The sequence below is a fragment of the Aythya fuligula genome, chromosome 6 (assembly GCF_009819795.1).
Source record: "Aythya fuligula isolate bAytFul2 chromosome 6, bAytFul2.pri, whole genome shotgun sequence".
NCBI lineage: Eukaryota > Metazoa > Chordata > Aves > Anseriformes > Anatidae > Aythya > Aythya fuligula.
In genome coordinates this window covers 31,642,789-31,661,768 of record NC_045564.1, presented here as the reverse complement: position 1 = coordinate 31,661,768, position 18,980 = coordinate 31,642,789, and the positions used below count along the sequence as shown (strand labels likewise).

The following is an 18,980-nucleotide window of genomic DNA, read 5'->3' as shown; positions in this document are numbered from 1 at the left end:
AGCAGAGATTACACGACATCCCAGCTTGTCAGGACTTTGGGCTCTTTTTCATGTCAATAAGGAACTTCTCATTGCAGTGGCAGTACTGGGAGCTAAAATAATCTTTGCTAACGTAAGGATTATCACATCAGCTGAGCCGCTGATTCCACATCCAGGCTGTTTTTCATGTCACTGCTTTCATAAATTTCATAAATACAAGAATTTTGACCAGATGTTCCTGGACTGCAATGGGCCCTGAAGTTTTCAGATATGCTCCATAATCTCCCCGGTCCCGTGCTTATTAACCACACTGCATTTTTGAATGGTTTCTCCCTTAGTCAAGACAGTCTCAAGTATTGGAAAGTTTGCAAACATTAGAAGCACGACACTAAAAAATTTTGAGAACACCTCTGAATGCCTCCAGGTACTCAACGCGGCAAAAAGGTTGCTCTAGAACTACCCTGGATGGCAGGAGGGTTGTAAAAGATGAATCAGCTTCATCATCAGGTTCAGATTAATCTGAACAAAGTGTTAAGAGGGTCAGAGCTTGAAAAATAAATGTACGCCTACTGGGACTAACACATCCAGAAGCCACAGGCAGAAACAAGAACTAAATTTAAAATACTGCTGCACTCAAACTCCACATGAAAACACTTCTAGAATAACCTAACCGGGCTGTGTATACATTTTAGATATGCCTTTTCTAGAGGAAATAAGCTCTTTTTGTAAATGAAGGAGACAGATTCATGCCTGGAATGGATCAGTGTTATTTGTACTGTAAGACAGCAGCTGAATACTGGCTAATCTATAGGTCACTTATCTGAGTCTGAAGATGCTTCATATAATTGTGGATGGGGAAAAAAACAGATTGTCTTTTTTTTTTTTTTTTTTTTTGTATTTCTATTCTATCAACTTTTGCACTTCCTAGTTTACTACTGTGACTCACTCAAATCTGCTGCGTCTATGCAACATCAACTTGTTTTAGCTCTGAGCAGCACTGACAACCTGCAAGGCTGCACAACCCTTTTGAAATTTCAGTTGTGGTGTTTAAAAACCTATCCAAACCCCTCATTAATAATCAAACCCACAAATATGCACAAGACAGTTCGGATACCCAGTCACCCCAAAGTGGTATTGCCCAACAGCGTTAGCTCTGAACACTCGGTGGACAAGCACCTATATTTTAAAAAGCAAATATAATTGTCATTTATTTTTAGCAGTATCATCAGGGTCAAATAAGTTCAAAGGTTAAAATACTGTTTTTGAGAGACGAGATCACTCCAGATTAGGGCTGGAGAACTTTGACAGAGAGACAGCTGCACGCTGCAGTCACCTTCGGAATGCCTTTTGTTTAGTCAAACAAAAAACTCAGCTTCTCAGGATGGAAGAAATCTGCTACGGGCCTAAAGTGGCACACCAATACAGATTTGTTAAATTTGCACAAAGGACGCTGCGCTTTCATGTGTCTTTGGTAAGAGCAACCATAACCCAAAATCAAAAAGAAAAAAAAAAAAGAAAAGAAAAGCCACACCCCTTATAGTTTATCTCTAATTGCACCGGTACCAGTCCACTGATTTCTCTATGGAAGAATAGAAGAAGTGCGATAGACAGAACACTCTCTTATCGGACATGCAAGTTAGCATTTATTATTGCCATATCCAAAGTCCAGATTCCGTTCTGCACGCTCTGCACACTCAGCAAACCAGACCTGAGTGCATGTATGCCAGCTGGCCTCTGACCTCTGGCGTGTTGGGCTTGTTTCAGAGCACGTCTTTTCCCCTTTCCAAACACTGCAAGGATCAGGATGTGGCTGTCCTTTCTTTGATCTAACACAGAGGAAATAGCAGCAACTCCCTGAACGGGTGTCAGAACAATCCCTTGTTTTGCAGCACTGTCCTGTCATGAAAAGCATCTGTTCCTCCACTGAGAGCACCTTGTTACAGACAGAGCAACGATTCTGAAGTCATATTTTGGTTTGAGACTTGCTGCTTCTGTTTTAAAGCTCAAGAAAGGCTGTGTGCCTTAATGGCTATCTATTCTTACCACCGTGTTAGTTTAATAAAAGCAGTTACCTTTACCTACAAGTTCGGCTGTGGATGTCCTTAAATTATTCTTGCTGTAGCATCGCTGCTGCCAAAGTGTTATTTGTGCAGCCCGGGAGCCTCAAGCTCCATGCCAGCACACACTATGTGGTCTGTAAGTCAGCAACATTTTCAGAAGAGCCACACAGCCCACGCGTTTACAAGACATTCACCCTGCTGCTAAAGCTGCAGCGCCTTGATTTAATTCACAGGCTTTTTCAACATCCTCCTGCAGTGGTAGTATCCAGTAACACCACGGTGTTTTTGAAGAAAGAGAGCGCCTGCAGGAGGCCAGCTTGCCAATAGCATCCAGTGCTCTGTTCAGTAATGTTTTGCCAGGCACATGCATAGTTATTAGACGGGCAACCAACGTGTGTGTTGCTGCTTCTCATCACCAGCACTGCCTACAGACAGCAGCACCTTTGCTTCTGCCTTGATGCCTTCCACGCAGTCTCCTACTGCGTAACTCTTACCTCTGTAATAACTGGAATTTTGTGAGATGTGCTGTTGATTGCCAAAAAGCAGGGTAGGTGGCACAACCACAGACCTTACTTTCCTAAGGAAGGCAAAGCTGCAAGCAGGAAGAAGTTATTACTATAGTAAAGAAGAAAGTACTTAAATAAAGATGTCCAAGGAAGAGTTCTCTGTCATTTTTATAGATGTTGTTTATAAGCACAAGGTAACGTATAAAAGTCTGGTCAAGACCAAGCCCGTGCTGGGATAAGTGCTGCATGCACAGCCGTGTTTTCCTAATGGCCGACAGGAAAACTACTGTTATAATTAGTTTGGGTCTCATAGGTAAAATAACGCTGACTTAGGAACAGGATACAGAACTTGCTGCTCCCAGCCCTCTTTCTAGACAGAGCCCAGTTCTGCTGTTTTAGCAAATGGTGTTTCTGAAGAGCCAAATACGAGTTTTGACAGAAAGCACAGTGGCAAAACACGGCATGCTCACAGTTTATAAGCTTCCAGCAAACAAGAGCAGAAGTGGAAGCATTTGCCAGCGTGAGCTGCATTCTGCTACCAGTTGGCAGAATCCTCCCCAGCATCACAGAATACAGCTGTGAAGACAGAGCTGGGTGGAATTCAGGGCTGGCAAGAAGCTACAACCATCTCCTGTGCTGCATGTCTGGTCTTACCCATGTTTTGCAAGGTGAATGTGCTTAAACACTATCAATTATCAGAGGATACAAGAGGAAGTAAAAAAAAGCCCAAATGTTTATTTTACTTACCCAGAAGAACAAGAACAAGCAACTGTTTTCCTCATGAGAGTGACCAGCAAACCCTTCTTTATCCCAACACATTTCAAAGGGAAGTTGGAAAGTAGCTGTGAGAGCATTTCCCAATGAAAGTAGCAAAGGGGGAAGTTACAGTTTTTAGAATCATAAGATTTCCTGAGTTGGAAGGGACTGACAAGGCTCTTCGAGTCCAACTCTTGGCTCCACATGGGATGACTCGAAAAAAATCAGACAATATTTCTGAGAGTGTTGTCCAAATGTCCCTTTAACAGGAACATTCCTTTAGGCTTGGTGCTTTGACCATGGCCCTGGGGAGCCTGTCCCAGTGCCCGACCACCCTCTTGGTGAAGAAATATTTCCTGATGCCCAGCCTGACCCTCCCCTGTCCCAGCTCTGTGCTGTTCCAGGTCCTGTCACTGTCCCCAGAGAGCAGAGCTCAGCGCCTGCCCCTACACTGCCCTCGTGAGGGAGCTGCAGGCTGCCATGAGACCTCCCCTCAGCCTGCTCTGCTCTGGGCTGAGCAAACCAAGGGACCTCAGCTGCTGCTCATGCTTGAGAGGAAAGGCATCTCTGTCTCTTACCAGTAGTATGACAAAATACAAGTTAAATAACATTGACAGCAAAGCTTGTGTAACTTAGCACATGTGTAAAGACAGGTTTCATCTCTGTCTATTTATAGAAGTCGATTGCTGATCTGAAAGCACAGCGAGTTGAAGTCTTCATCCATCCAGATGATGCACAGCGTAGCAGGAGTTAAAAGGCACTATTCCTCTGTAAGGTTGTGACTTCATTCTCATGTGCTGGAACAGTTCAGTATCACATTTAAAAAGCAAAAGCTCCTTCCCTAGCTAAAGGGCTATTACAGCTTTCTCCAAAACCCACAGTTGCGACAAACATTTGATGATTATCCTTGTAAGCCTTGCTCAAACAGCCTTGTAAGGGGTAAACGTATGCTTGATTCACTTACCTCTCACCAAAGCTGCAGTACATGGCACCACCAATGCTCTGTATTTATAGCAGTACAGAAGCAAGGGCATCAACAGGTCCTTTGTCTACAGAGCCCTTCTGTTCACAGACCATTTTTTGTTCAGATGATGAGTATCTGCTTTATCTCCAGAACCCTAACACTGTTGTTCAGGGATAACACCTCTGAGAAGTGTTTTATGGAAGATGATTTGGCAACCGTGGAATGAATCTGAAAGACACAGGCAATGAATATCTATGCTGCGTTTAAGTACACACAGCATTACCACTAACCTCTTCAGGATAACCTCTGTGCTCCAGCTTTTGTGGGTTGCCATTTATCCACACAAAAGGAAAGCATTAGGAGACATCACCGAGTTGGTTTGCACACAAATCCGCACCGCATGAACCATTCCCGAGCCCCCCCTAGTGGTGTGAGGACTGGAGAGGTGAGCACTGACGCTGCTCTAACCTGACAGAAGCGTTTAAAAGCTGCAACACGGCCACTAATGGATGAATTCAACATAGTCCCTAAGGGATGACCACCACAACAGCTAAAGTATCAAATGCACTTTAATGAGTTCCAGGTTATTTTGTCCTCAAGATGAATTTTAGCACGTCAGTACATTAGGCAGATACACGATCTCCCCTGAACTACAGGCATTATGAGAACAGACTACAGTATACTTCACATGTAAAATCATCTTCAGAAATCAGTTTTCCACAGTATTAGAAATAAGGCATGGTTCAGGTGTGCAAGTAGTTGCTATTTCCACTTCTCAGATCCCGTATTTGCCCTTTAGCTCTTCCACTTTTGCTACGTATGCTTTCATTGCATCTTCTTTGGACATTCCTGAAAGATGTAACACAGGCAACAGTCAGAACAGACACACTGTCCCGCTCCGTTCCAACAGGCCGCCCTGAGGCAGCTCTTCTTTGAGCAGGGCAAGCAGATGCTGAGACAACAAAAGCCTGCTGACAACAGTGCCACAGGTTCAGCAGCTCGGTCTGAGCTTAATTCAGAGCTGCTGCATTTTCTGTTAGTTCCACCCTCCTGCAAGGACCACTTCTAGGCTGGCAAAGACCCTAAATCTGTGCCACCAGGAATTCAACAGCATAAAATAATGGCTAAGGCTGTTGATTTATGCTGAGCAAATTCAGGCGATGTGCACATTTGTTTAGAAGCCTTGCACATTTACACGTGCCTCCTCATCTACAAGTCCATCCAAGCCAAGTCCTTCCTTCCTGTTCACTTGCCTGACCATACATCTTCAGCCAGCTAGGCATTTTGCACCTTAACTCCCTTTCTGACAGACAGCCTATATTTTTCAGGGTTATTTTTGCTTTGCAGAAGTAATCAAGAGCACTATTTTAAACTCCTAAAGCTCTTGTCTTACAAGACAACACCATCTGGTTTCTTGCTGAACAGCATACGGTTTTCTGACTAGTTTGCCCATGGTTTTATTTACTCATTTTGATTTTTTAAGCAGACGCTTACCTTTCAATGCACTCCAGGCATCCCACTTTGCTTTACCTTTGAAGTCAAGCATACCAGGGCGATCTAAGAGAGAGAATAAGCAAAAGAATCAGTTTGTGTGGCCTGGCTGCAGATAATACTTACTTCCTGAAGGTCATTTAGCAATAAAATACAATGGTTCACGTTTGCAGCTTCCACTTAATCACCTGCAGTCAGCTACCACGTGCTGAAGAACACATGTTGGGATGCTGCTCGTAGCAACAGAAAAGGTCTGCCAAGTTCCCTTAAAAGAGCAGCATTTGAACAGAAGAGCACCAAACGGTGTGATTCGGTTTTATCACTGTACTTTCTGAAGGGACTGCTGGGGCATGAAGACAATCCGATTAAAGAACATCAGCTCTAAAGTAAAGCAGAAATGCCCCAAGGTCCATTACACACAGAGACATGAAATCAAAAGCCAGTGGCGTATGTACAGCTTAAAAAGCGTTAACGTCAAGTTAACTGTGTGTTTGTAACTTGTAATTCTTCCTCTGCCCTGTTATCCTCAGGGTATAAACACTGGATTCTAACTCCATTACAAGCCACGCTGCAGCCAAAGAGAGAAGAAATGGGTTAGATGTGGATGTGATTATTTTTCACATGAAGTCCCCTCTGAGTTGTTCTTTGTCTCATTACATATAATTCCTAGGATTATGAATTAAATGGGACTGTTCATTAGTAGCCTGTACATTCACCACAGCAATACCCTTATGCTGAACGTTGCCAGACCACGAGCTCTGGCAACACTTCAGCTCCAACAATGCTGAGCTCCAGCCACACCGGAAGGATCGCATCTTAAAACCCAGCTCAGTTCTTTCATCCCTCCAAGTGCTGTCTGTCTTGGCAAAAAACTGGGTGTATACACCCAAATTTACCACTTCCAGTATATTTCACTGCCAGCTCTGAATTCAGTCAACACCCAATAACCTTTGGCGGCAACTGGGTCAGGAGGCCAGGGCTGCAAACAAACGCCCTTTTTTCTTTCTAGCTCTAGTTACTCAAGTACTACGCAAGGTCAACAGAGACGGGCTTCATTCTGAACGCTAGGCACGGTCTCAGCCCAAGTAGCAGCAGCAGGGATTTGGCACAGTGCATCTGCAGAGATATTTCTGCTACAGTTCCTTCCAGGACGTGATATTTGATTGCAGCTCCTCTAAGAGTTCTTCCTACTGCATACATCCTGTGTTATTTTGTTCTTTTTTAGTTTTCCAGGACTATTTTAAGCAGTCAATCTAGTTTACTAACCTTCTACCCCCACCAAGTATTGCTATTACACACTTGTGTAGCTTGCCTTGCTGTTGAAGTGTGTTTATCTGAGATGTGCTTATGTTAAAGCAGCATCCCTTGACCTTGGCAGCTACTTACTGACAGAGGTCTCCAAAAATCCCCAAACCCAGTCCTTGCGCAAAGCCAACGCACAGTGCTCCCTGTGCAATTTAGAGATTTGCAACTGGGTTAATCTAAAAACCATGAATTGCACAAACGCTTATCTAGGGCCCTGTCTGGTCAGCTTATGCCTGCGTGCTTAGACCCACGCCAAGTGGGTGTTGAGTCACTTTGTGTAAAGCACGGGGTTGGGTGCAGCATCTCAAGCAATGGGGAGGAGGAGGAGGCAAGGTTCAGTCTCCCAGGAAGCCTCCAGGGACCCCCCCGTCCAGGGAGCGAGCCCCCAGGGGACCCCCCGTCCAGGGAGCGAGCCCCCAGGGGACCCCCCGTCCAGGGAGCGAGCCCCCAGGGGACCCCCCGTCCAGGGAGCGAGCCCCCAGGGGACCCCCCGTCCAGGGAGCGAGCCCCCAGGGGACCCCCCGTCCAGGGAGCGAGCCCCCAGGGGACCCCCCGTCCAGGGAGCGAGCCCCCAGGGGACCCCCCGTCCAGGGAGCGAGCCCCCAGGGGACCCCCCGTCCAGGGAGCGAGCCCCCAGGGGACCCCCCGTCCAGGGAGCGAGCCCCCAGGGGACCCCCCGTCCAGGGAGCGAGCCCCCAGGGGACCCCCCGTCCAGGGAGCGAGCCCCCAGGGGACCCCCCGTCCAGGGAGCGAGCCCCCAGGGGACCCCCCCTCCAGGGAGCGAGCCCCCAGGGGACCCCCCCTCCAGGGAGCGAGCCCCCAGGGGACCCCCCCTCCAGGGAGCGAGCCCCCAGAGATCCCCGATATGCCCCTCAGATGCTCCCCAAAGCCCCCAGAGCCCCCCCCCGGCGGCCCGTACCCGTGTTGACGTCGCCCACCGTGGCCTGCTTGTAGTGGCTGTAGACATCCAGCATCTCCTGGTCCGAAGGCTGCGACTTGAGCTGCTTCACCTCCTCGGCGGCCTTCTGGAACGCAGCCTAAGGGGGAGGGAAGGCCCCGCAGCGGGGCCGGGTGAGCAGCGGGACGCGGAAAGGAGAAAAAGGGGCCGGGAATAGGGAATGAGGCGCCCGGAGCCCGCCGCCCCCAGCCCCTACCTCCGCCATGATGCCGAGCTCTGCCCCGCCGCAACGGTCGCCTCACCGCCTCACCCCTCACCACAGACCGCGCTGGCCAATCCCAGCGCCGCGAGCAGCGCTGCGCCAATCAGCGCTCTGCAGGGGCGGGGAGAAGCCGGGCAAAGGGCCAATGGGAAGGCGGCGCTGCCTCATGGGCGCTAAGCCGAGGTGAGCCCAGACACGGGGCTGCGGGGAGGGCGGGGCTGTCAGCAGAGAGGGGCGGGGCGGGAGCGGCTCGCAGCCAATCCTGAGGCGCGGCGCGGCAGGGAGGGAGGCAGGGCTCGGATGTGATTGGCGGAGGGGCCGAGAGGGGGCGGGGCGAAAGGGCGAGCCGCGGTGGTGCCGGCTGGGGCGTCGCAGTAAGGCTGGGAGCTGTTGGGGTGAGGGGAGGGGGGGGCGGCCGCCATTTTCTGCGGGCTGGGGGCTGAAGGGTGTGGGGGGCGTAGCGCCGCGCCTGAGGGGGCCGGATTGGAGTCTGGGACCTGTCCAATAAATGCTAAAGTTCCTAATTGTGTCTGTGTGTGTATTTCTGAGATGCTCCTCCAGGTTGCTCAAGGGAAGCGGGTTTGGGTGCCTGTTCCCCTGCACTCTCCAGATCTCGACCTGGGCAGCAGCATCGATAAAACATCTCCTTTTCTGCTCAGTGCCCCTCTGGTTATAATTGGGTACAGAGAAGTACTCAATCAGCATCATTTGTGGGTTGCTGCTTATTTACATGGAAAATGGAGCAGGGCACTGTGAATTAATGGGCAGCGGGACATAAACCCTTGTGAGGATGTAGCCCTGTGGGGTGCCAGCGCTGTGCCTCCGCTCTGCAAAAGCCATTTGAGGAAAATATTCCCGTTTTGCTTTTTCAGGGTGCGGCTAAGATAAATACAGCAAAGGCTGGGAGATATTGGATACCTGCACGAAGGTGGGGCATTTAAATTAGCACCCCCAGCACGTTTATTATTATTTTTTTTAATGCCAAAATAAAAGCTCATAAAGGGGTGAAATACACAAGGGGATCCCTTGTGGAAGTGGTGGCTGCCCATGGCTAGGCGAGATGCAGAGGCCGTGCTGTGCTCTCGATTGATGCTGCAGCCCTGCAGTCTTTTCTCATTTCTGTAGCAGCTGCAGGGCTTTAGCCTGGGAACAGAAAGCAAGGGGGCTGGAATACCCAGCACAAAAAAAAAAAAAAAAAAAAAAGGAAAAATAGAGAGAAAATTGGAAGATTGCTGGGGTGGGAAATAGCTCATTTTCCTGTGGAGACAAAGAAGCCACCCGAACAATGTGTGGTTTGTTTAAAGAGGTGCTTGGGCTGGTAAAACAAATCCATTGTCGTTTCTGCTCTCTGCTGAAGCAATATGAACCCAGTGGAGCCATTCTAGGTAGCTATTATTATAAACCCTTGATTATACAGTAATACACTGGGAAAATTATTTGTGTATGTGTGCGGGGGAGTTGTTTTACTTTCTGTAAGCAGGTGAAAATGAGCATTGTGTAACAGCTTAGGCATTTTTTGGGGTATTATGATCTGTACAACATATGTATATTAAAAAGGTTTTTTAGTTTTGTTCATGTTAGTACAGTCTTTTAGAGCCCAAGGTTACTCACTTAGCAGGTACTTACTTAATAGGTTACTCATCTGAAACCAAGCAGCGTACTTGCATTTATCCATAACATTTTGTCTGTTTAACAGACAGTCTGATATAGCACACAGCACAGGTACAAATATTGGAATATTTCACGTACAGTGTTAATAATATCCTCAGTCTCAAAACAAAACTGTTTGCTTTGAGATTCTAGTTTATTGCTGCTGTAGAACCACTAAAAATGAAGTCTTGAAAGATTTAACACTATTAAATTTCTTACCATGTTTTAATCTTTGACTGAGGTTCATCTGCACCTTCTTTTTTAGCTGTGCTTATGTGCTGAGGAAAGACAATAATTCCTCTCTGATGTTTTCCAGGTTATTCGAAATTAGTTCTCATGTCAGCAGAAAGCTCAACCATCACGGTTCGTCTTGTTCGCTCTTTTGAGCACCGGAATTTCAGACCTGTGGTGTATCATGGAGTTAACTTGGATCAGACGGTGAAGCAGTTCATTACTTTTGTACAGAAGGGTAAGGGACTGTTACTTATTTTCTTGTCGCTTATGTTGCCATCCCTGCACAAGAAATTGAAGGGAAACAAATGAGTGGGAATTCTGCAGCTTTGGTAGAGATACCAGAGTTGTATTTATATCCCCTGTTTACTCTCCCAGCTTGGATGAGAAGTCTGGAATTAATAAGAGCTTCCATGGTCAGCATGCCATGCCTAGATCTGGGTAGGCTGCTCCACCTGCCTAATTCCTCATGCTTGATCCTTTTTGACTAAAAGGCCTTGCTGCATTTGGCTCTGTGCTTAGTCTCCTTGAGCAGTGCTCTCAGACAGCTTTTCAGAAATTAACATGGGTAAACCAATAGAATTTAGGGAGCCTTTGATCCATAGGAGCTACACCAGTAAGTGGAATGTGGGAATGAACATCTGTTTGCTATTTGTGCGAAGGAAGAGCACTGTGAAAATTGTTTCTGACACTGTGAGGTCTTGGTCTGCATGTTGGCTTCTGTGTTTGTCTCCATCTGGAGCTTTATGGTGCGGATTTACTCATCTACGGACCTTGTGTTTCAGAAGCCTGGATGAAAGTGACAGTGTATCTGAAAGTTAATAAACTGGTAGACCAGCCCACGCACCAGCTCAGTAGCCAGGGTGTTAACTAACCTTGCAGGTGTATTTCTCACACATCAATGGAGACATTCAAAGTGGGCAGAATAACAGGGTTTTATTTATTTAATTATTATTATTTTTTTTGCATGATGTCAGCTTAAACAAGTCTGGAACTGTTGCAGCTGATCACATTTGAGCAACTTCTGGGATGTTGCCCTGGGCCTTACAGCTGTACTGTGTTTTCAGCGACTTCCTTACTTGTAGACAGTGATAGGCATGGCTAGATCTTAGGTTGCTTTTAGAAAACTACTAGCACTTGCAGAACATATGGTACAGCTGCTGTTATGAATAAGAAAATACAAGAAATAAAGCTAAAAAAAACTTGCTTTTGATGTGTGCAATATTGCAACTTGCTGCTATTTGAGACAAAGCTAGTGTCTTGAGTCAGTCTTTTTGGAACCCCATTCCCCATGTGGGTAGTGTTGTTCCTGGCCCCAAATCCATGTTTCTTCCTTTACTGTGATCTGTTTTGAAGGAGGAATTTGAGATAAATTTTTGTACTACTGATGAAATTGTGTTTTCAGCCATGTTGCTGCCAAGCAGCTGACAGGCAACAGGGCCTTCCAAGGCCCTGCTTAAATCCCTGGATGTCACTGGGGATGCTAGCACCAGGGAGGTGTTGGTGTTCTTGCAGTGGCTTATTGGCTGTGTCCTTCATGTGGCTAAAGAGTTAATTTATTACCCTTTGGCTTCCTTTTTGTGACTGGTTAGCATGGCTGTGTTTACTGAACAGTTAGTTATGAATGGCGGTTATCAGGATGCTGTTGGTAGAAGGTAGTGAGAGACTCTGAACTTTGGACTTTACAAACTACAACAGGATGTTTCTGGCAGAATTCTGAAGGATCTGACTCCCATGATCACATCCTAATTGCATTGACTTGCTATCCACATGGGTCATGCTGTTCAGAGGAACTTTGTGCTTGGGTGAAGTTAAGCTAATATGGAGCAACTGTCAAATCTGAGCCAAAGGTTGTGTTTCAGTATTTGTTGCTCAAACAAGTCACTTGTGCTGACGATTTATTTTGATGTAAAGGGTGTCTAGGATGCATGCATTGCACTTCTGTGCATTACTGGAAATTAAAAAAGACAACTTTATTTTAACTTGGTGATTTTATTTTAACAGATGTGCCTTCAAGAGCAGGACTTCCTCCTCCTTTTAAAAATTACAAGTATGGTAGGTATTCTTTCTTGTTTTAATTCTTGCAAGATGCAGCTGTAATCATTGAATCTATACCAGTTAACATCTATACCAGTTTAGATGTAATCTATAACAGTTTGGACATTTTAGGAGGCAACTCTTTTAGCATACTCATGCAGGTTGCAGTGCTTGCCTATGTTTGCAGCTCTGTCGAGCTCTTGTAGTTGGGGTTATGCACTGGGATCTACAGAACCTGACCATTGGTTTGTACTTCTGTATTAATCTTTGAGTTAGGCTGCATGTTGTACATTCTTTGCTAATTGGTACTGATGCTTTTTCGTATTAATTTTTTATTACTTTTATAACCACCTTTTAACCCTATTTTTACTTTACAGAGCAGCTTATGGCCTCAAACACTTTGAATTTGTAGTTCTGTTCATACTTATGTATTTCAGTATCTCTTTACTAATTGTGAGGTCAAAAAGGGTCATGAAGCAGAAGCTTAAGGCAGTAAATGGAAAATGCATAAAACTCATATTCTTAAATAATTTACGTAATATGAGAGGAGCAGGGGAACATTGCTCAAAGTAGGTTAGAAAACTCTTAAGAGCTAGTGGAAAGAAATAGTCTGGTGTCAAGTTTAGACTGAATTTATCTTCTAATGTAAATGTACATGTGTATTTCCTTTTGTGAAGCTTGGCATGAATGTGTGCAATTCATCTGTTTGGGATAGAAGATATTTTCAAAGTAAACTAAACTATTTCCTTTTGTGGAGGTTGGTAACTCAGGTGTCAGTCACATACCTTCTCCTCAGCCTGACAGTTCTGAAAGTTCCTTTGGAGCTTTGCTACAAGTGATCATCTGTCTCCCACGTTCTTGGCAGTAACAAACTCCTTCCTCTACAGTGATTCAAAGAAGTGAATGAGGAACCTTCTTAATACATGTGAATGGTGATCGACTCTATTTGCCTCTTAAAAAAAAGGCAAATATTTCATACTTTGTTCTTGCTGATGGTGAAACAGTACAAAATGAAAACAGAAAAAAAGTGAGGGATTAAGATTTGCACTGTATCAGTGACAAGGACTTAAATGTTATTAGTTTTAATGTATTACTTAAAATCTAGGTAATTGTAATTCTGAATTTGGTGCTCCCTTTCAGCCCCCTAATACCTGTTGCTTTGAGTGGATGAGTCCCATGTAGGGCTGCTACCAGTTGTATTTCTGGTGCTGCCTATCCCTGCTGCTAGTTCTTTCATCACTCACAGAATCAGTTTAGTTTTGCTGCAAGCATATGTTGTGGTTGAGCACCTGATTGTGCTGCGTAGGACTGGGCTTAATGTGGGTGCAAAACACAGCAGAACTTTCAAACTTGTTATACCAGTTAGTGGGGGCCTTTTAGTGGGATGGTGCCAGCTATGCTGAAATTTTCACACAGAAAAAAATCAAGCCTGTGTTCCTCACCTTCCCCTTAGGCTGTGAATCATCCAGGTTCGTGTTTTTGGCATCTCTTGCGTGCTCTGTTGTCTTTCTTGTATTGTGGTGATCAAGAGGCCGTAAGACTTATGCATGAATACTGCTAGTAAGAGTCAGATATCTCTCTGCTTTGTTTGGCAGTGCCACTTGGACCTGGCTGGTTTTCATCTTGACTGCTTTGGCTTCCTTCTGTCCAGAATCCAGCACTACTTGGTTCTCCTGACCTCATATACATCACCGCCACCTTTTTCCTCTTGGTGTTGTGACTCATTTGAATCTCCAAGCTTATGACTTTCAAATGTTCTCTTCATTTCTTTGTACACATCGTTCATGTCCTTGATGTAGAACTCTTCTCAGTCTATCTTCTCATCTTTCTACCCTGTCATTACCTCCTTTTTACTGATGAAGGGTGCTATCTTGTCTCATAAGCAGCTTCTCCATTTTTTCCCCCATAAATGCGGAGCAGTATGGTCGATACTTCACAGAGAGGCTTAGAAAGTGTTTTCTTATCTATTGTCATGGAAGATCTGTTACCAGAAAAGGAAAAGTTAAAAAATATATATGATTAAGTGGGACTAGGTTGGGATTATTAAATATAGCAAAAGCAATTGAGAGGAAGTAGCTAGGATGAGAAGATACAGCAGTTTTATCTCTATAACAGAATTGGAGAAGCCATTTAATAGCTCAAATGAAGATGCAGTGAATTTCTGGATGCCAGTGATGAAGATATGGACAAGTAAAATTGAGTCAAGAGTTCAGAGAACAACTGTGCAAAGACCAGAGAACAGGGAATGTGGCGAAGTAGGTCTAGAAGTTTAAAACTAAGAGGCAGAGGCTGGATGGTATTTACTTTGGGAGAAAGTTTTCATGATTACAGTATCTTTTCGCTGTGATTGTTGTTCTTCTGCAATGTTTCTACGCAAGATGGATCCTGGTAATTGCAATCAAATACTTGTTTTGCTTCTAATACTGCAGCTAGGACTGCACGTCAAGAATGCCTTTTCAGTGAACTCTGCAGTGGGAATATGGAGTAGTTTTGACCTTCTGTAATATTTTAAATAAAACATTCAAAAGGGGACAGAGTATTATGCATTTGTACATTGAAGGTATGGAAACAAACTTGGAAACAGAACTGTGCATTGAAGGTATGGAAACAAAATACACAAAAATATCACAGGTAATATGAAGGGGATGTAGAAAGAAAGGAGAGTTGTACATATTCATGGAAAAAGAACTTGCTCAACACGCTTTCTAACATGGATGACTTCTTCATGAGAAGGAAGATTTCAAATAATAATCTGAAGTAGTCAGGTTACTGTGCCTTAATCACGTGCTGTCTGTCAATTCAGCTGCATTTGTTGACAGCACATAAATGCAGTTTGTGCTGCCCCAATTGCATGTATAAAACCTGCTAAGTTAAAACACCCTAGCTGGCATTTGAATTGATGTGTTTTGACTGGCAATTGGGATGGTCATTTAGTCAGTTATTGTAACTCAGCCAGTAGACAGAAGCCCAATAAGATGGTGGATTGACTGGTTTAAGGCTGTGGCTGCAGGACTGGGAAATTAAAATGTTTTCTCCTCTTTCAGACTGAATATGTAAAATTGTTAATAATAATAAAAGAAAAATAAACCTTACCCCTTTGTTACTGTCTTCTTCCCCAAGCATAACTTTTTGTTGCCTGCATATTAAAGTTTATTTTAGGAAAATATTGCATTTTCTTTCAGATACAATGAAGATTATTCACCAAGCACACAAATCAAAGGTATGGTTATTAGCTATTTTCTTCCCCTTTTGCATGCTTTAATGCAGGCAGATGTCTGCACTGTAAAACGAGACTGGGACAGAGAGACAACAAATTCTTATCTTTGTATTCTGGTTCTCTAATCTGTAGACTGGGGAGCTTGTAGTGAGTTTGGAAGATGATGACAAACTGATTTTGAAAGAAGAGAGTACGCTGAAAGCAGCTGGAGTAGGTATGAGTACGTTTATATTGACTGAAGGTGCTGTTCACTGTGGTTGTCATTAAACTGATAACTGGCTGATTATGTTTGGATAGCCTGCTGAAAAGTAAATGGTATTCCTGATTCTCTTTACACTACTTGATAATTATTCAGGGAAGAAGGGGGGATAACGTACATTGAAATCATTGAACTGAGGGCAGCAGGTATCTGCACTCCGAATGTTCAGAATGCAAATTGTGATTTCAGAAGGTATGCTCATAATTCTGCTGAGAGTAATTTTAAATGATTGGCAGATAGGTTATTAGTACCGTGTCTGCTTAGTCTTATCAGTAACATTTAAACTGATGTTTTGGTTAGAAATGTAAGTAGTGGAACCAGTATGGAATAATGAAATAAGATTGGATTTGTTTTAATGTGCAACATGCAGTCCTTGGTAGTCAGATTGCTTGGGAAGACTCGAGGAGTATCATTTAGAGAATGTGCTGAACGCAGCACAGAGTTGAAACTTGACCTGATTTCTCACGTTTTGACAGGGGACTGCATATAGGGCATGTCTTTTGGTAATAATGTAAAGAAATGTCTGTCATGATAAAATTGATGGTCCCGGGATGTCCTTTGGGCTTCTCATAAACGTGGCTGAATGACTTTGTGGCAGAGGGGTACTTGAGGGATGTAGTAGCATTCCACCTTCATATAGACATTTGCTCATTTGATTCTGATTTGCCTCGCTGTGATGTTTAACCACCTGCACTCTAAGTGCAGGGGTGTCACAGAGAAAACTCCCTACTCTTCCTGATGCCCTCTGATTGCTCCCCAGAAAGAATGGCTTTTCTTTCTCATGGTCATATAGTCTAAAGGGTTTCAAAGAGTTCAACTTCTGACATCTGGCCAGTATTCTGCTTGCATCTTTCTTAGAATATAGCACCTCAATGTTCTTGGTTATGTTTTGTGACATGGTTGTAAGCCACCTCCTTTTTCTCTTGGCCACAAAAACAAACAAACAAACAAACCCTGATTTTTGGGGTGTCAGAGAGGGGACCTGATTTTTCTTAAGTTGGGGTTTTGTGTTGTCATTGTTGGTTTTGTTTGTTTGCTTTATTTCTGTTTTTCCCCTTTTCATTGTTTCAAGATTTCTACCATTTACTTTTCACTTTTAAGTGATTTGAAGTGTCTCTGTAATGGTTTTCCCTGGAGTGTACTACACCTGCCCTCAATATACCTTTCCTAAAGGTCTTTGGGCATTCTTATAACATGAAAAATAGTTATTCTCTGGCTGCTTTTATTTATTTATTCATTTATTTATTTTTACTAAACCAGGTAAACTAGACCTGTTCATCTGGAAGAAAAATGGTTCCTCAGGAAGGAGGATTCTTGGGAATCAAGTCTTAAATATTTGCAACATAGCTAGCAGAAGTTTTACAATTAGTCATTAGGATGTAGTTTGTATTTGTGACAGCAAAGAAAAACTCTTGCTTTGTAAATGACAGCATGCTATTATACGATTTTGAATTTTGATATGTTCTGGCATATTTTGATATGAAAATTAGCTAAGATGAGAATGAGGTCTTTGTAGTAAAATCTTGCAGAGGTCTTCAACAAGAAGTGGAAAATGGGAAACCAAGGAAGTGAAGCATGATGGCATGTGCCATTAGTCCTCGGTTTGTACATTTCATTTAAATCAGTAAGATTTGAAAGCTCCTATTGGTATATTATCTTTTTTTTTTTTTTTCCTTCAATATCTAATCTGGACAAGATTTACTTGAATAAAACAGAGAGTTTCTATTAGGAAATCTGGGAAATTCAGAGGTGTGCAGACCATTTTATTCTAAGCTGCAGTTGATTGCCCTTGGCACTTTACAGGGTTGGGCTAGAGAGTTATAAATTATGAGGACATTAGATAAGTATCCTCGGGAAAGCCTCGGTGGTAGTCATTATTATTACAGCTATTATCTACTCAGCAAAGTTAATGCTTGCCTGTTTTTTACTTTTTTTAAGAGTAGGGTGTATGTTAATAGTGTTCAGCATTCATTGCAAACAGTCTTGTCTGTTTTCTAGTTGAGAGTCTAAAACCCCTTCTACTTTTTTTTTTTTCTTTTTTACAAGACAGGCAGACTTCATTAACTTCAGGTTTAATTTAAAAAACGAACGTGGAACTTATTGGCTCAGCACCTTAAAGAATTCCATGTTTAATAATTGTGAAGGCTTTCCATCAGATTTGTCTCTGTTCTGAATTAGTAATGTTGCTGACTTACTGTTTTAGAAGAGGAAGTCCTTGACCTACTGGGTTGAAAGAATTGTGACTGCTCTGAACCTTTGTGGGTCCTTTAGCTCTGCCATATCCCCTGTGAATAATTAGAAGTATTTGAAGGTATTGCTGGAGAAGCCAATTTGTGTCTTTCACTTTGCATATTGTTGAAGCCTCATGAATTAATCATCAGCAGGGCAAAAAATTAACTTCTTCAGACACATATTTTGATGGGTCATGAGGGAGAATGTAAAGTGATCTGTAAAATATTCTACTGATCCTCTAAGTATTAAATTATTATACCTACAGGCTAATTTCACAGAAAAAAAAAAAAATGTTTCTTTTTCTTTCCTAGAAGAAAAATGCACAAAAAAGAGAAAATCATGCTTCATTATTTTTCCAGCATTTGAAGGCATTAGAAATGCAATCGTTTAATTTGCTGAATGCTTATACAAACAATTCTGTCGTCTGCGTTAAGCAAATCTTGAGGGATCTTGTGTACACATTTTCTTCTATATGTTCAGGTTCTTGTTCTTTTAACAAGGTTAAACCGCATCTTTAGTACCGGTAAAAATATGGGGGGGAGGTTGGGGATTGTGTGGTGATTTATAATTGTCTTTGCCCAAAAAGTCACCAATTGTCTTCTGATTTTCTAAACAGCTCGTTGTTGGGCGGTTCATTTACTGGTGTGCTAAATATTTCATTTTTTATTCGTTCTAGCAAATGAGACCGAATTAGCATTCTTCTGTGAGGAAGATTACAGAAACTACAAAGCTAATCCTGTTTCGGCCTGGTGAAGATCCCAAGAGATTGTTTTGTTTTCCCATACTCATTGTAAATTTTCCTTGTTCTGCTTAATGAGTTTTTTTTTTTTTTTTTTTTAAAGATCAATAAATCCTAAAGGATTGCTTTGCAAACAGTGCAATTCCCTTCCTATAGAAATTAATTTCTGTCAATATGTTAAGACTGAGAGTAGGAAGACTGAGGGGCATACATGACTTTTTTTTTTTTTGTTCCTTCCTCCTACATTTCTTTTTCCTTTGCTTGCCTTTTACAATGTTGGCGGTGCAACCAATCTCTGACCTGTGACGGACATTCTTGGTAGGATCCTACAGCAGATGTTAGCTACGTACTGATATTACACAATGCACATTAAAAGTCCCTCTTAGCAGTAACT

The 18,980-nt window shown here is 43.3% G+C and overlaps 2 protein-coding genes across 4 annotated transcripts; one reads left to right on the top strand and one right to left on the bottom strand.

Annotated features, from left to right (window-relative positions):
• Positions 1-4,816: 4,816 nt before the first annotated feature.
• DBI (diazepam binding inhibitor, acyl-CoA binding protein) lies at positions 4,817-8,278 on the bottom strand. The gene is made up of 4 exons (XM_032190265.1): positions 8,216-8,278; positions 7,981-8,098; positions 5,760-5,822; positions 4,817-5,114 (listed from the first exon to the last, which is right to left on the bottom strand). Exons 1-4 carry the CDS (start codon positions 8,222-8,224, stop codon positions 5,041-5,043), a joined length of 264 nt encoding a protein of 87 aa, XP_032046156.1. The 5' UTR covers positions 8,225-8,278; the 3' UTR covers positions 4,817-5,040.
• Positions 8,279-8,552: 274 nt separating this feature from the next.
• C6H2orf76 (chromosome 6 C2orf76 homolog) lies at positions 8,553-18,652 on the top strand. 3 transcript variants are annotated; one of them, XM_032190262.1, is made up of 6 exons: positions 8,553-8,595; positions 10,188-10,340; positions 12,107-12,157; positions 15,322-15,359; positions 15,489-15,570; positions 18,524-18,652. In XM_032190262.1, exons 2-6 carry the CDS (start codon positions 10,208-10,210, stop codon positions 18,598-18,600), a joined length of 381 nt encoding a protein of 126 aa, XP_032046153.1. In that variant the 5' UTR covers positions 8,553-8,595; positions 10,188-10,207; the 3' UTR covers positions 18,601-18,652. The 3 variants fall into 3 exon arrangements, with proteins under 3 accessions (XP_032046153.1, XP_032046154.1, XP_032046155.1); XM_032190263.1 differs by having other exon boundaries at positions 8,584-8,616; XM_032190264.1 differs by lacking the exon at positions 8,553-8,595 and adding an exon at positions 9,575-9,606.
• Positions 18,653-18,980: the final 328 nt, after the last annotated feature.

Bases quoted from the DNA above. Each gene is read 5' to 3' on its own strand.
- DBI (XM_032190265.1), bottom strand. The intron at 5,823-7,980 runs GTACGGGCCGCC...TCTCTCTCTTAG, and splicing joins GGTGGGCGACGTCAACACGG to ATCGCCCTGGTATGCTTGAC. The intron at 5,115-5,759 runs GTAAGCGTCTGC...TACATCTTTCAG, and splicing joins TGCCTGGAGTGCATTGAAAG to GAATGTCCAAAGAAGATGCA.
- C6H2orf76 (XM_032190262.1), top strand. From the start codon at position 10,208: ATGTCAGCAGAAAGCTCAACCATCACGGTTCGTCTTGTTCGCTCTTTT. The intron at 15,360-15,488 runs GTATGGTTATTA...TCTAATCTGTAG, and splicing joins ACCAAGCACACAAATCAAAG to ACTGGGGAGCTTGTAGTGAG. The intron at 15,571-18,523 runs GTATGAGTACGT...TATTCGTTCTAG, and splicing joins GCTGAAAGCAGCTGGAGTAG to CAAATGAGACCGAATTAGCA.